This window comes from Homarus americanus, unplaced genomic scaffold, assembly GCF_018991925.1.
Source record: "Homarus americanus isolate GMGI-L3 unplaced genomic scaffold, GMGI_Hamer_2.0 scaffold25467, whole genome shotgun sequence".
Classification (NCBI taxonomy): domain Eukaryota; kingdom Metazoa; phylum Arthropoda; class Malacostraca; order Decapoda; family Nephropidae; genus Homarus; species Homarus americanus.
The window spans coordinates 6,328,628-6,346,562 of NW_024732867.1; the positions used below are offsets into that span (position 1 = coordinate 6,328,628).

General features: G+C 35.6%; 1 protein-coding gene across 12 annotated transcripts in view; it reads right to left on the minus strand.

Moving 5' to 3' along the window:
• The window catches only part of LOC121869168 (mitogen-activated protein kinase kinase kinase kinase 5-like), an 84,059-nt gene that overhangs the window by 11,932 nt on the left and 54,192 nt on the right, over nt 1–17,935 (minus strand). For 10 of the 12 annotated variants that reach the window (XM_042370364.1, XM_042370369.1, XM_042370366.1 and 7 more), the window contains 3 exons: nt 11,397–11,489; nt 11,146–11,272; nt 10,389–10,427 (listed from right to left, as the gene is read on the minus strand). In XM_042370364.1, the coding sequence (XP_042226298.1) occupies nt 10,389–10,427; nt 11,146–11,272; nt 11,397–11,489 (259 nt within the window). The remainder of the gene's footprint in view (nt 1–10,388; nt 10,428–11,145; nt 11,273–11,396; nt 11,490–17,935) is intronic. The other 2 variants (XM_042370368.1, XM_042370365.1) reach the window with 1 other exon arrangement.

The following is a 17,935-nucleotide window of genomic DNA, read 5'->3' on the forward strand; positions in this document are numbered from 1 at the left end:
GTTGCAACACTCAGTATCTGTAGTTATAACACTGTCTAAGGATACATTCAACACACCAGTCTTTTAATAGGAGGAGCAGAGGGCTGAGGTTCATTTTAAGTTTAGGACTGTGGCAGGAACAATTAGCATTTCCTTAATTTACATTGTAGTGTATGTTCCTCTTAAACTTAACATTGACTAGAAAGTTGAATACCCCTGTATCAGAGAAAATTTTTGTTTTGCTATCATTCATTACCTTACCATGATGTACCTCAACTTAGTGCAATGACATGTGTCTATCTCTCTCCGTACATTTTGTTTAAAAAAATGCACTGAGCATTAAAGTTCTAATTTGTTTAACTTGTTTCAAGGGCTTCAATAATAAGTTAAACACCAGCATATATTACTGATTATTTTAGCTACACCGGTCACTTGCTCGGTTACTAGTGGGGAAAAACTGTCACCAACTCCTTGTCTCATTCATGAAGAAACACTGTCAGGGACTCACTGATGGGGAAAAAATATCACCAGCTAGCCATCTCACTGAAGGAGGAAAACAAATTTTTGTATTGATGCAGCAAAAAACATAACTCATACTTGTTTTCTAGTGACATCTTACAAGGTATATTTTCACGTGCCTGTGATGTTGAAGCTTTACAAGTGTGCAACTTACTCTTGAAATACGTAAAGAATGTCAGCTGAAATACGTAAAGAATGTCAGCTGAAATACCCTAACCTTTTTTACACTTGAATCCTTTCCTGCTACACCATATGGTAGCCAAAACAAAGAACAACACAGGTTCTCTTCATAAATAAATGACAGTAAATATAGAAGAATCAGTCTCTACACCAGGTGCCCTGTGATACTGTGCAAAAGGCCTACAGGATTGAAAAAATAACGGATACATTTCATTGTTATATAAATCAGCTTCCAGGTACAGTATATAAATACAACGTCCAGCTTTTGAAATATATGTAACCACAGGAAAAAATGATTCACGGTAGTTTATAAAGCTCCATCAAACAACACTGACTACATGGGTCACTGTAAGAGCCCACATCATCCAGGAGACTAATGTATGTTCACCAATATAAGCCACACTTTCTTTTCTAAAAAAATGTGTCAAAAGTGGAGGTGCAGTTTACTATATAAATCTTAGTAACACCCCAAAAATACCTGTAAATCCACACCACCATTACTACCTCACCTCTCACCAGTCCTCACCACCATTACTACCTCACCTCTCACCAGTCCCCACCACCATCACTGCCTCACCCCACACCAGTCCTCACCACCATTACTACCTCACCTCTCACCAGTCCCCACCACCATTACTACCTCACCTCTCACCAGTCCTCACCACCATTACTACCTCACCTCTCACCAGTCCCCACCACCATTACTACCTCACCTCTCACCAGTCCCCACCACCATCACTGCCTCACCCCACACCAGTCCTCACCACCATTACTGCATGTCATCTACCCACGAGATTGTTTACAAGAATGATGTTCAGTGACCCGTACTACTGTCTCAAACCCTCAAAGTACTGTAGTAATAGAATGTAAAGTGATTTACTGTACTGATATTAACTATACAGTACCATAATTGTTTATTAATTTTTTTCCTAATAAAGAGATTATTATTTGTTTGGTAGATTAAGGAAGGTACCGGTAAGTGTGTAAATCTCTGTACAATACAGAACATGTTTCCAATATTAAGGTCTAAACAGTGAACATTTATAGGCAATAATTATCATTCTAATATCCTAATTTTATGTACTGTAATTGGAACATGGAGGCATTAGAAAGGCTTGTTATCTTTCCACATACATTAAATAAAATGTTATCAAGCCACTATGAAAGCTTTTCAAATTCAGATATTGTACTCTGTATATATACTGTATATATAGTACAGTATATATATATATATATATGTATATATATATATATATATATATATATATATATATATATATATATATATATATATATATATATATATATATATATATATATATATATATATATATATATATATATATATATATATATATATATATATATATATATATATATATATATATATATATATATATATATATATATACATATATATATATATATATATATATATATATATATATATATATATATATATATATATATATATATATATATATATATATATATATATATATACAGTACAGTATATAAAACTCTAGAAAGTACTGTAAATGTGTGGCAGCAATGGCACACATTCTGTTGATGAGTAATACAGATTAGTACACTGTTGCTCTGCAGGCAGCTTAATGATATTCATATATCATAGCAAGTTATGAATCACACTCTTGAGCAAAGTACAGTTTATTGCCTCTTAGCGGTTTTTCACTTAGCGCGATTTCTCGCCTCGTGCCTCGCCAGAACCGAACTTTCACTTAACGCGGTTCATCTACTCATATACGCGGGAAGCGGCGCGGGCAGGATGCGCACAAGGTCGCCCAGTCATCAAAACATTACCGAGTTCTTTACCCGCCACCCACCACAGCCGGCCCAAGTCAGTAATCGTGATAATTATAGTGAGGATATGGACTTATATGGACTTTGAGGGGTTTGACAAAGAGGCCCTGCAAGCCTCTGTGGTGGATAGTGATGCAATTGATACAAGTGATACAGGTGAGGGCCAATAATCTGCCCTCTGCCTCGGAACCAATCCCCCATCCCCGTGTGCCCAGCCATCTTTTCTACTAATGTAAGTGTTAAAAAACCTAATATTATTGATATTTCTCTTAATTATTAATTATTGTGTGCATACCATCCATAAAAGTTAGATAATATTTTTACTACAACATAGTTGTGTGTGGAGTCAAGAAATTAGGTTTGGGGGTCGGGCCGGTCTCTATTGAATTAATTCCATATGTTCTGTAGTTCATAGCAGCGGTTTCCATAGCAGTTTTTCTTCTTGTGATGCCCTGTTGGGTTCAATTGACATGGCGAATTACTTGTATTCTTATTAGTAAGGTCAATATTTCATAGTGACCATGTATAGAGCTTTATATTGATTCTTATACAGGGAGACAGAAGGGGAAACTTTACTCCTTAGCATTTCCATCGGAAATTTATTATTCAAGATATTTTCACTTTTCAATTTAACTTAAGAGAATACAAGTTGGCGGGAATATACTTTACTTCTTACTCAGCAAATCTGCAGAAGTGCCGATGTCATAAGATATTCATGTGCACGAGCTTCCTTCTTACTCAGCCAATCAGCGTTCTGCAATTTGAATTGCGTAGTGGAAGATTGGTGTGTAATTCAACGAGTATTTGAGAACGAAACAGCAACAGCTGTTGATATCTTCAGGAGTCATGGTGTTCTCCTTCCTTCAACAAAGTGTCCAAGGTGTAATTCAGGTTGCCTTTATCATCAAGATCGACATGCTTGGTATTACAGTAAAAGACAGACACTCCCGATGAAAAAGAGATCTTGTAATTGTGGGCTTACAATTTCTACGTTCAAGGCCTTTGGTTAGACAAATTACAAGTATCAGCGTGAAAAACTTGTTGTTCGGTAATATGTTCATCAGAAAACACTTCCTGTCAGCGCTACACAACAAAAATGTTTAATTATCATGGAGAAGTTTTGGGGATTGGAAAACCTTTTGCTCCGAGTTCTGTGAACATTGTTTGGAAAATTTAAACACAATTGTGGCAATGAATTGAAAGGAGTGTGAGTATTGGGGGCATAAAAACTGGTTTGAAATGTAATTTCATCATACCAGTGCCTGACAGCAGTGCAGATACCTTCATACAGTTAATTCAGCATTCTCGTAAAAGCGGTGAAACTGGTTATACCCACAGAACTGTACACGATAGGGATAACTTTGTGGACCCTTCTACTGGAATTCATATGTAAAATATAGAATGTCTGTGGAATGACATCAAAAGTTGGGTGCTTCGTGCTGGCAACAGGAAAGAGCATTACTGCCAATATTTTGTTGGGTACATGTTTCAAGATCATCATAAAGATCACAACACCATACTGCCCCTCTTACTCCTTTAAGTGGCACCACTTTATCCTCTTCCATCTGATAATTAAGCTAATCTTTGGTTAGGTAAAGATAGGTAGAGTCAGGTTAGGTTTTCTCATATTTCTACCCCACAACTTACCTATACAGTGGTCCCTCGGTTAACGAACGCCTCGGTTAATGCAATTTCGGTTAACGAATTACCTTCCATAACAATCTTCATTTTGGTTAACGAACAAAAATTCGTTTAAACAAAATCTTACGAAAATGTTTCAACATGCATTGGCTTGCTCACCAGCTGGAAGATTAGTCCGCCAATACAGAAATAGGTTCTAGGGCTTACATTCGTTAAAATTGGAGTCAATATCAAGAAGGTTGCACTATTCAATAATTTTCCAAGTTTTATATTAAAATTTTTAGTCATTTTAACACTTATTTAACATAATTGCAGTACAGGGAACTAGTTTTTGGTGCGCCCATCAGCCACTTCACTCACCCACCAACGCCTCAGTTTGTATCTCTGTTCAGTGGAGGAAACATCTTGCTTGTGGGTCTCTTGAACACATTATTTTTACCTTTTTATAGTACAATTATTGGTCATTCTGAAATTTATTTAACATATTGACAATATGTAGTGCAGTGTAGTGTTGATTTAAAGAAAATAATCTTGAATTACACCCAATGAACTTAAAATTTTATGGGTGAAATGACGGCATCAAGCATGGGGTGATTTCTCTTCCACCCCCACTTCCTTCTCTTCTCCCTTCTCCTCCACCCCTAATTCTAATTCCCATCATCATCATCATCATCAACCAGGAGCCTTCTACATACACACCTCAAAGTAAGTGTACTTTACTGCATTTTTTTTTTTACTTTGTATGTAATTTTCGGTGAGCTGGAACCAATTACCCAAAACCACATTGAAACAATGATTTCGGTTAATGAAATTTTCGGTTAACGGAAGACCTTCTGGAATGAATTGTGTTCGTTAACCGAGGGACCACTGTACTTCAAATCTCTGCCCACTTTGTACAACCACTATTGTTGGTAATTAGGGGGGGGGCATACCTCATTTCTGATGGAAATGAAGATCATATTCATGTGAAATAGGGTGAAAAACATTATAAAACCTATTTTTGAAAGAAGTTTCTGTGCATGGTTACTACAAAATATTAACCTTAGTAAATTATAATTATGACATCATATTTTTGCCCCAACAATAAAAGTAATATCTTCATTAGCCAGAATCCCTCTTAGCTGGAATTCTCCAATAACCAGAATTTAAATTTGCTCGGAATTTTTCCGGAAAATTTCTCTCAATTGCGAGGTTGGGAAAAATTTTCAGAGGTTAGAAATCGGCAGCATTTTCTGGAAAATTATGAGAACAATTCTGGAAACTCTCCCCAAAAAATTTCCCCAAGTCTGGGAGCAAATTCTGAGGATGAAATAATGTCATTCTGGAAAATTCTTAGAAAATTCTGGACACTTTCTTCATTTTTACCAGGTCTGGGAGCAATTCCAAGAATTAAATAATGCACTTATTCCAGAAAATGGCAAGAAACTTTTCCCAGTACAGTGATCCCTCGGTTAACGAGTTACCTTCCATAAGATTCTTAACTTCAGTTAACGAGCAATCCCTCAATTAACAAGTTTTTTACGAGCCGACCTCAACATGTTTTCGCTTGCATTTGGCGGTCCACCAGCTGTAGTATTAGTCCGCCAATACAGTAATCGGTTCTAGGGCTTAAATTCCTTACTATTTTAGTAAATATCAAGAAGTTTATACTATTCAATAATTTTAAAACTTCTATATTAAATTTCTTAGCTATTTTAACAATTATTGAACATAAATGAAGTATAGGAAGCTAGTTTTTTTAGCGCCATACAGCCTGTCAACACACCCTACAGGCATCAGTCTGTGTCTTTTCAGTGGAGGTAACATCTTGCTTGAGACTCTTCAACTGAATGCTTTTTTTCTGTGTTTGCAAGCAAATTATTGGTCAATTTGAAATTTATTTTACATATTGACAACATACAATGCAGTGCAGTGTTGATTTAAAGAAAATAATCTTGAATTACACCAAGAGAACTAAAATTTTATGGGTGAAATGGCACCATGGGGGGACTTCTCTTCCACCCCAATGCCTTCTCTTCTTCCTTCTCCTCCACCCCCATTCTAATTCCCATCATCATCACCCAGGAGCCTTCTACATACACACCTCAAAGTAAGTGTACTTTACTACCTTTTTTGTTGATTTTAGGCAATTTTTGGCGAGTTGGAACCAATTACCCAAAAACCCATTGAAACAATGGTTTTGGTTAACGAGCAACCTTCTAGAACGAATTGTGCTCGTTAACCGAGGGACCACTGTACTAGGAAAAATTCCAGGACTGGGGGTAGAGAAATTCGTCTTGATAACCGGAACTCTCTCATTCCCAAAAGTGCTCTGCCTCAACTGTTCTAGCTAATAGGGATATCACTGCATTGCAAATGGCAAATCCACTACAGCAACGCAGGAGAATATCCCCAGGAGTCAGTCACACAACATACAGACGCCATTATGCCACTCATGCCAGTCAATGCTTAGGGGAGACAGGATGCACTTCTCAACTTTTACGATGCTTTATCAAACAGTCAGCTTTCCAAAATGCAGACTGAGCATTCACCAACAAAGTGGTGACATTTTTTATTCCATGAAATCATCGCTAGTGACTGTACCTCCTCGCTCACTGATTCTGTTGCCACATCTACTGCACTCCTTTTGTTATGTAGCTGCATACTTTCCCCACAACTGTAACCTCAATCAACTATTCTAATTTGTATGTATCCCATGTTATGAAAATCTTTAAAACTGAATATTATTTTGATCCTAAACAACTTCCCGATGCGGCTTAGAATTGAAGACCAGGCTTCTTTTGCATGAATCCTGTCCTAAACTTATAATTTGGGGTGGCTTATATTTGTCAAAATATGGTAACTCCAAAGCTGTCCTTTATTAGACCTGTATACTGTAATCAGGTCTTACAAGCACCTTCTCATTACAGTGAAGGGGGCCTGGAATCACGAGCACACACTCTCCTTTCTAAACACTGAAATAATGTGTTATGTTAAAGTGCTCCCTTCTGAAACAAGTTCTAAAGATTTCCATCTGGGATACCCTGTCATTTCTTAATAACTATATGTCTACCATTTGTTTGACACCCACCCACCCACCCACCCACCCACACACACACACACTACTTTTACAGCATGAAATCATTTATTCACTTTCATAATTACAACTACAGTGTACTACAAGTGTTTATTGTTTTGCCAACAATGCTACAAAATACGAGAAAGGAAAATATCTGTGAAAACGCACAATATTTTAGCTAAAAACATGCCCCAGAGAAGAAACTACTCAAACACTATTTGAGCACATAAAGTTAATACTGTATCTGATTCTAAAATGGAGCAAAACTGTCAATATTAAAAGCAAAATTACAATAAATGAGACCATAACAATAATATTAAAAAATTATAGTTAGTCTATGTGTATCTATTCATTTAACTAATTATAAGAAATTTTTAAGAGGAATTTTAAACACAATTACAAAAGAAAATGAGCACATATCAATATTCTAGCAAAAATTAAAATTTTTAATAATAATAATAATAATAATAATAATAATAATAAATGTAAATCCTAAACATATGATGTCCATTTTTTCATCAGGAACAAGAGGTATTCTTGCTGTGATGCACGGTGGGTGGATGGGTGCAGCACGTGTTAAGAGACATAAAAAATAATCATAAAGAATGGTTCAACATTTTTGGAGACAATTATGTGAAAATTGATCCTAAAATTTATGACTAAGTCCAAACTAGAGCATTACTGTCAGATTCTGTACAGCAATAGTATGACATATAAAACTCCATCATTTATATGTGAATAAAACATGCACATAAAACTTCATTTCCTTATTCATTGGATTATTTTTCATGTACTGTGAGAGCAATATAATAACTTATTCAAGACAGAAGAATGGACATACAAATGGCCACAAGCAAAGCAGGTTGTGTATTGGGGACAGACAAACAGACATTCTGTTGTTGTCTAGAAGACTTGATGTAATAGTGCTGGTTAAGGTCACTGAATTTTCTTGAATTCAGAACAGGTCAAGCTTCTGAGGCAACGACCCAACCATAAACCCGTTCCAGAAGTAACATAACTTCTGCGACCTGGTCAATCATCGTTCCTCACTTAGGCTTGTTCTTATCCACAATTGAAAACCTGACCAAAATTCACTTGTTTGTAAGTTTAGTACTGTATTGGCTTTCAACCCAACCTATGCTAAACCTTATAATCAAAGGCATTAGTGCCGAGGCAACTTCTCTAAATTTTATATATATATATATATATATATATATATATATATATATATATATATATATATATATATATATATATATAATGTAGATCCAATAAGCGTCTTGAATAAAAGCGAAAGCTAAGTGCTCGTTGTCTCCCTTTCCGTGTGATTTTATCAAGATATATATATATATATATATATATATATATATATATATATATATATATATATATATATATATATATATATATATATATATATATATATATATATATATATATATATATATATATATATATATATATATATATATGTGTGTGTGTGTGTGTGTAAAATTGCTCTTACAAGCCCATTTTTGCTATATTACGGGATAGCCAGAACCAAGAACAAACACAGCCTCTCTCTCCATTTTTCTTTACTGCCTTTGTTCTTATGGTTAAGGCTGCTATCATCTAACAAATGGATATTCAATAAGTTAGAATCTTCCACATTACTTTGGACAATTAAGACATTATCAACTTGATCTGACCACTGAGTGATGCATGCTATTAACTTGGGATACAAACCCAACCCTTAAATTTTTTACCATCAAAATTTTTAAATCTCCTGCCACATCAAAATTCAAAATATCTTAGAAACCTCGGAGACTATTAGTAATATTTTTTGCTCAAATTAAATTGTATCTGAAGAGGACAACTGGTGCCTTCATAAGCAGAAATACAGTACCATATATATATATTTTTTAAATATATAATACAGGTTCCTACTACTGTATCTATAATGCAGGGACACCACAATCATGAACCACCCCAAACTGCCCTTTTATTTGCCATTACAGCTCCTCCCCAACTTTCGACCTACTCGACTTACGACCACCCGCACTTACGACTGCCTCAGTCGTACCAAAATTTGGTCAAATTACGTATTTTCGAGTCCCAAAGTCTGTACACGGACAAAATTTTCGTTTGTAATTCACTTTAAAATGGCTGGCAAGCTTAAAAGTGAGAGTTTTGTGGTGCTGAGAAGAAAAAGAGACACCCATTTTAGATTTTTTATGTATTATTTAAGCATTTCCGACTTACGGCCTGGATTTGGGTCCCTAACTCCGTCATAAGTCGGGGAGGAGCTATATTCATTCACTCTTCCTGTTGTAACCTGACACACCAGAAAGTGCAGTGTAGCATCAAGTGTTATCTAGAGGTGGACACACTGCTGGTGAGTGAAGCAACAGGGACATTGTTGTGGAAGGGAATAAAAAAAAAAAAAAAAAAAAATTTGTTCCAGCAATAAGCATGAATGAATAACAGCAAGTGATGAGATAGTCAGTATTTGCTCTTCATTTTGGTTGTCTTGCATTAGAGTGATAAATCGCATACAAAAATACAAATTAAAAAAAAAAGAAAAAAAGAAGTGTTCTAATTTTTTTCAGAACCACATATATTTTCCTGTTTAGCCCATTACAGTTACTGCAGAGTAACATCAATATAAAATATTTTAAATTATAATTTTCTTTGAGCGCACTAAATATTATTCAAATACAGCAACAACAATTGATTATTTCAATACATGTACAGTATCACCTAGGCACATGATGTCATAAACACGTGTAATTTAAAAAAATCAAGTCACCGATAAACTTTCACTTTTTAAACAATAATATGCCTTCCTTGTTTGACGATTTCATTTAAAAATTAATCGTATGATAATTCAGACTTTCATATGTCACGAGTGGTTAGGGAGGAAGGGTTACCTACATTCAGTGTCATGAGAAGGTTTTGTAAGTACAGTTATAAAAGCAACTGAAGAAGCTTCTCAGTGTGTCAATTACACCCTTATTTAGATACGGTTAGGAGGTTTACCAAATGTACGAACACAAACATAAAACGCAAAAAATAAAAAAATAAAAAATAAATAAAAAAATATATATATAAAAAGCAGCCTAACATCCTGCCACAGCCCTTCATCTATGGAAATAAAACTGAAAACTGAAAATGGGATAATGCATAATTCTCACTCCATGCCACCAAGTACCTCGGAACAGTGTCTGCATAAAATGGATCCCGTAAATGCCTGCACCAGGAAACAGTTCAACCAGAAGGGTAAAATAGTGGTGAGACAAATTATGGGTTAAGGGCACACTACACCATTGCAACTCCCAATCCTTTATCTTGCAAGGCATAATATTAAATATATACTTGTTAAATTTAAATCTTTAATTCCACCTCTTGAATGCTGATCACAAAATTGATTGTTATAAGAAAAAAGAAAAAAAAAAGAACTTCAACGATTTTGTCCTCATAATAAACTATTTTGGGATATACCAACATTACCTTTATCCCCTTCCTCGCCATAAATTGGAACTGTGGTATTAATACAATGTTGGGTGTTGAATGCATTTACCACAGCTTTGGTTTGTGGTCAGGAAAAGGTTGAGAACTTTAGTCAAACTACCCTAAAGTTTTAAGTGTCAAGCAAAGGATAATCTTCAATGATGGAAGGACTACAACAAAATACCATTAGATAATATTAACTTCCACATACAATACATGAAATATTAATAAGAGTAAATATTGTGGTCAAGAGCCATATTTCAATACTTTACACAGACGTTAGAGGAACAGTCAAATATGAGAAGTCATGAGTAAAGGGTCCTTCCCCTGTATGATGTGAGTGTATTCTCCTCAAGAAAAATAATAATAAATAAATAAATAAATAAATAAAAAGTAAAAACTAGTGTCACTACACCAATTGTTGACTAAAGAACTTTAAACTGCACAATATAACCCACCTGTCTGAGCCCAATAACCTGAAAAGTCGTGAATTGTCAATGATTTCTTGAGTGATTTCACCGTTCTTGAAGCTCCGACCTTGCATCCCGTGTTCGTGAAACGCTAACACACTATCGGTTAAGCACACTGAAAAATAAATGAGATATATTGTATTAACAATTCCATAATCTTCACCAAAACTAACAAAAATTAACTTTACACATATAAATGTTATTAAACTGTTGGTTATTTAATGGGCATGGACACTTACCTATTGAGTCGATGGTGAAATCAAACTTAAGTTCTGATGTTTGTTTTTTCCTTTCTTTAATTCTTCCTTGTAAGTTGACTACCCTTACCACATCTGCAAATTAAATAAATAATTAAGTAATACATATTATATTTATAGCATATAATTTTTTTTCCCCTTGAAAGCATTTTCCAGTTATGATGCAAAGTGACTAGAATCAAGAATATCACAAACTCTCTCTCATACACTATTATTCATTCTGTTAACTGTCATAACAGAGGTACTGTATTGTACACTGCTATGGTGTACCTCTCTAACACTTCATACTTGCCTCTGTTCATCTACAAGAGATGACCAGCGGTCCCCACCAGGCAACCACCCCAAATTTTATGAAATCTAACCCGTGTAAGTACTAATGGACATACAGTAAACCTTCGATAGCTCGGCATTTGATAACTCGGAATTTCATATAACTCTTGGGATGCATTCGTATAACTCGGGAAATGCCGAGATATGTAAAATTATCTGGGAAAATCTTGGAATATCTGGCCCTCTGTGTCACCTACCATGCCTCTGTGTCACCTACCATGCCTCTGTGTCACCTACCATGCCTCTGTGTCACCTACCACACTTCTGTGTCAAATACCATATCTGTGTCACCTATGATGTTTCATTCTTTGCCTGCAGTGCTGGTAAGTGTTACTTTTTTACTTTTAGTAATTACATGTACACATTTATGGGAGAAGGGGGGAAGTGCCTCGATAATTCAGAATTTGGGATAACACGGCAAGGCCAGAGCCCCATATGTGCCGAGTTATAGAGGGTTTACTGGATTGGCTTGATTGCAAAATTTTAGTGCCAAATTCTAATAAGTTACAAAGTCTGGTTTATTTTATTTAGGGGACATGGTACTGTACTTTTTTGGGAGGATTTTAAAGTGTTAGCTACTTTCTTTATTTTGAAGAGATTCAGCTGCAATTTATTCTAATATCTAATTCCTTGTTGCAGATTCTCATCATAAACTCACTTTTTGCACTTCTGAAATAGTTTCAGAGGTGGAGAAACCTATATCTGGGCTTTTGTTCGTTCCAGAAATATTTCTTTCAGATATCAAGGTACCACTACAGGTACTAATTGACTATTCATCATTAGTACCGATGATGTTGTAGAGACCACTATGTCCAAGACCAAGACGGACCATTCACAATTTTAGCATTGGTGAATAATCTGAAGATTAGCCCCAGGTAAACTTTGGGTGGGTTATTCTGGGGGCCAGTCTTGAGCCTTTTGTTCATTTGGGCAATTTGCACAGTACATAGTGTGCATACAGTACTACCCAAATGCATGGGACGGTATTGCAATACTGTAATTTCCAAACGCCATGCAAAGCGAGCCACAGCTGTGAAGTGGATCGCTTTGTAGTGCGGTGTGTTTACAAATGAAAAATGGAGGGGGCTACAAGCACCTCCATGTGTTTGTTCTGTAAATCACTTTATTCACATGATTATGGCATAGATTGAGGCAATTTGGTTTAGAAACACAACTCATCAGCTGTGGGTGTTGGGGCACCTGAACAAAAATACCACTATTTTATGATGGTGGTGCATTATCTCTTACCACTGTCATGGGTTGGAGTCATTGGACCAGACACATGTGAGAAGGGTGCTATACTGTAAACAATTACCAAACAGGGAGGTACTACCGCCTGGGAAGATATTGGGAGCATAATGTATTGTCTAGTGGTAGACCTTGCTGCCATATGGCATCACAAAAATTGTGACCAAGTTCCGGGTTGCTGATCTGACTTTCTGCCTCACTTACACACAATTGCAGGGTCTCAATTGTTTCTCTTACTTGGACAACACAACATACATACTGTATACCGTTTCTCACTCTTGGTCTTTTTATATTCTTGTATTTATTATTATTATTATTATTTTATTTGATGTATTTTTCTTACAGTTTTTATTCATTTGTATTAATTATTATTAATTATTATCATTACCGGTATTATTATTTTATAATTTACTTTTTTTTTTTATTATAATTTCTATACTGTACTGAACTAACACTGGACAACAACAACAACAGCAACAGCCAGATTGATTGATTCATTGCGGTAATTACATCCCCGACGACACAACAGCTTACCGGTAAGTCATAGGTCACTGAATTAAAATAAAGGCTTAAAAGATTAAAATAAAATAATGCACGTTAAAAACATAAGTAACAAATAACATATAACTTTAACAGCTACTGAGCTGATAAGTGATGATTTGATATAAAAAAAAAAAAAAAAAAAAAACAATCAGTGGAAGAAGCAACAACTATTTAACAAATTATATTCACTCTCCAACACAATACAATGCAGCAATATCTCTCATTAGCTGTAATTCAACTCTCGATTTTCCATTACCCACAAAAATAAAATTTTAGCATTCTGAAAAAATAAAAATTTCATTCATGGCATCCGAATGAATTTCTGACCACTAGATCACACAATCGGCCACGTGCCGAGCGCAGGGTGGGTTGGCTCTGAGTGCTCGCGGAACTGATTGGCAATTACTGTCTGTGACTGCAAACAGTACTCGTACAGAGCAAAGTGGATCGTGTATGCCTACTGTAAGTTAGTGTGTAGACGGTGTATGTACAGTGACAGTAATACTCGATTTAAGCGGCCAATTGAACCTTCATGGAGGTCCGCGTAAACGAGAAACGCCAAGAATGGAATAACAGAACATATGGGATTAATTGAAATAGAGATCACGAATTTCAACCCACTTTTTACCACACAACACCGACACAATACCTACGCTTGTAGTAAAAATAACATCTTAATTTTATGATGGTATGCACGCACAATTAATATTTAAGAGAAATACAGTCGCCAGGTTAATGTCCATTCAACACGGACCTAACTCTCTTCCCACGCTGGCTCCTCCTCTCTGAGAAATGTTTGGGTGAAACACCAGATTTTAAGGTATAGTAAATAATATCTCAGACTAAAGTTAGGATAATATAATTGACATTGCTGGATTCCTTGCAAGATCAGGAATATTTTGAATATACACGTCATATATTTTGCACAAAAGATAACATATTTGCTCTGTGTAAACAAAATTCTTACATTAGATCTAAAATTTGTATGTCTAATGCAAAATCCATGATGTTTATATTTAAAATGATCATCATATTGTAAGAATTCCAGCAATGTAAATTATATTCTGGCCGGGTAATTTGTATGAATTTTATGAGCTAAGTAAAAAATTATACTTCACCCGCGTATATGAGAAGATGCACCGCGTAAAATGGGCATTCCGGTTCTGGCGGGGACTGCGTAAATATGGAACCGTGTAAACTGAGGTATTACTGTACTGTATACAGTGTGTGTTCAATCCCTCCTTCATGGAGGGAGAGGAGAGTGACACTTGCTACAGTAGATGGTAAAGGACAAGACAAGTCATCCTGTACCACGTCAACATTAGGCCTGCCTGCATCACAAGATGGCAACATCTGCTGAGGAGTACAGTAGTGTATACAGCAGTATATTTTGTCATTTACAATATACTGTACATGTACATTAGTGTTTACATAAACAAATAGAGCTCTGTGTCTGTCCAACTGCAGTTAAGCCTCAGTTGCAACAATGTTCCAAGACAGATGCGTAGTTGTAAAGAAACTGAAGTAAAGTACTCAAGTAACATTCTTGGGTATTTACTTTTTAAAAAGTACTAAAAATTTTCAGCACTTCTACTTTTACTCAAGTATGGTTTTCTAATACTTTCACTCCAATACAATTGAAAAAACTAAAATCATTACCTGTTATATGTAAGCACAATAGTTTTAAATATCTAATCATGGGACAAATTTGGAAGCTAACCAATCACTTCTGTTGCTAGTGAGCGTCTGTTTAGTCATGCCGGGCTTATATTTAGGCCTAACAGATCCCGATAGGACAGCCATAATTTTGAGAATCAGTTATTGATTATTCTCAATATAAAGATTACCAAATAAACGTGTAATGCTACGTGTCTTTTACTTTTATCTTTAGTTAACTAGTTTTTTTTATAATTTACTGTGGACTTATTTGAGATGAATAATAATTTTGTTATTACTTTTTACTTTCAGTACTTGAATACTTTATGAATGAGATACTTTTATGCTTCTACAGTACATGAATACATTGAACTTTGGATACTTCTACTTAGTAACATTTAGCCAATGTAACAATACAGTACTTTTACTTAGGTAACAAATTTCGGTACTTTTTACAACTCTGTGCATAGTTTAGATGTGGAAACATTCATCAATGCCCAAAAAAATTCCATAGATGAGTGATTTTTTTTTCTGTGATAAAGAGAATTTGTCTCAATGCCCTGAAAACTCTCAAAGCTGGAAATGCTCTGCACCAATTGTTCCGGCTAACGGGGATACTGCTGTAGTTAGGTTGAAGCAATGAGATGATTTAGTAATTTTTATTGACTAATCAGTAAGAGAATGAAACACCAGCAGCTATCTAAGCTATATTCAGCTTTAGCCATCTTCTTTGTTTGTATATTCCAGAGATCAGCTGCTTGACCTTTCACTACATCCTCCAGCCTACCGACCCCTACCTAGCGTATTGTATTGCTCAAGTGACCGCAAGGCAGGTGACTACCAGGGTCCACCATCACCTGAAGATTTGCTTCCCAGGTAACACCAAACATTCCAGAATGAATGTTTAGTATTGTAAACACAAGCACCAAACCAACAACTGGCTACATGAAAATAGTCCAGGCAAGAGATGCTGCTGCTTCCCTTCCTATTACACAAGCCAGGATATATCATTCACAGTAATGGGTCAGTGTCAGGGTTACCTTAAAACAAGGAAACATTTACCAACTACCAAATTATTTGTATTTAACTTCAATTTCATGATACAAAAAAGTGCAATTAGACATATACATTTTACTTCTGATTTGTTTCAAGAGATTACAGCTGTTACATCATGCTCATTGATCACATGCAAGCACATTATTTTCTATTCATTTAAAACAAGTGAAGTACTTATTACCCTTATGAAACATCAACATACTTAATTCATTTGTTGATGTTTGGCATTTAAGGGGCCTCAGTATGATCTCCCCAAGGCGCTAGAGGCAGACACAGTCAAAATGATCAGAAATATATTGACTAGTTATGGAAACTTGGCTTTGTTCAGTTGCCAGAATTGAACTGAAGTCACATCTGTTACATGGGTCACCTTGCCTAAGAAAATTGGCCACAACTAAGGAAATCCCCATTTCTAGTGGATTAGTGGTCTAGGATCTGAGGTGAGGCATCTCCACAACCTGAACCTAAGCTTAACCAACTGACCAGACCCTCCCAACACACCTGAAAATTAATAAATAAATTTCTGGCCTTGAAAGGTCTCGGGCAAAAAATTGAGACTACAGACACCAGAGACTGAAAAACTGGTCTCAATATCTTAATCACTGAGAAGCACTGAGTGTACTATTAGTGTTCCACCTCTTGGTGATGGGTGAGACATGAGTTTCCAACAACAATTATGATAGATTTACTTATACAGTAAAAGGCTACTGAACGTAAACTCATTTATGGAAATAAAAATCTTAGGATGCTAAATAAAGTGACAAGCATTTAAATAAATGTATAACAATCTCTACTGTATGTGTTGCATAGCAGTCATCTTAAATCAGCCTGGTTGTATTCACAGTGGCCGGTGAGTGTGGACAATGTAAAACTAATGAAGCCAAAGTAATACTGTAATTCAGTTATGTAAAAGGTGGAAGTAGTGCATTGTATTATGTAACAACTAACTACAATGAAGTAATAGTGCAACATACAGATCATATTATTACTAATACTGTACTTGACAATCATTGAAATACTGTACAGAAAACTTAGACTAGGTAGACAGGCTAAAAGAGAGAGAAAGTAGCTGCAGTGATGAAAGTGTTGAAAGTTTCATATTGTTTTTCCTCTCATAATTTTGGTGCAATATGAGGGGTGAAACTTGTGAACTTTGAAGATAGGAAGCATTCCCTCTCTTACAAAAAGGTTCTGTTCCTGAAAAGCCTTTCGTAAATTGATCTTTCATAAATCAGATCACATTTTCCCAAACTGCATTATAAAAATTTAGATACGTTCCTATGAAAGGTAAGATATATCTCCAAAATGTCTTAAAATGACATAAAACATGTTTGTAAAGAAAAATTTTGGTGTATACAATGATGATAATCCAACAATAAACATACAGGTTGTACCTCTCTAGTCCAGCAACCTCGGTACCTGACCGGTGCCGGACCATGGAAATTCACCCTTTTCCTGGATAGATAGTGACTTGTGCTTATGCTTGGAAACACTAGCACCACTTTCACTGCTTCATAGTCTCTTAGAAGACATATTGAAGGGTTAAATGTTGTACCGTAGGTTCTCAAATTTCGCGAGTTTTTAATTCGACGTCTTTTATTTGGACACACAAAAAAAACACCGCACAATTTAGAATTTCGACGGCGGAAACTCGAATTCTGACAGGTTTGAGCGGCCTGCCAACGTTC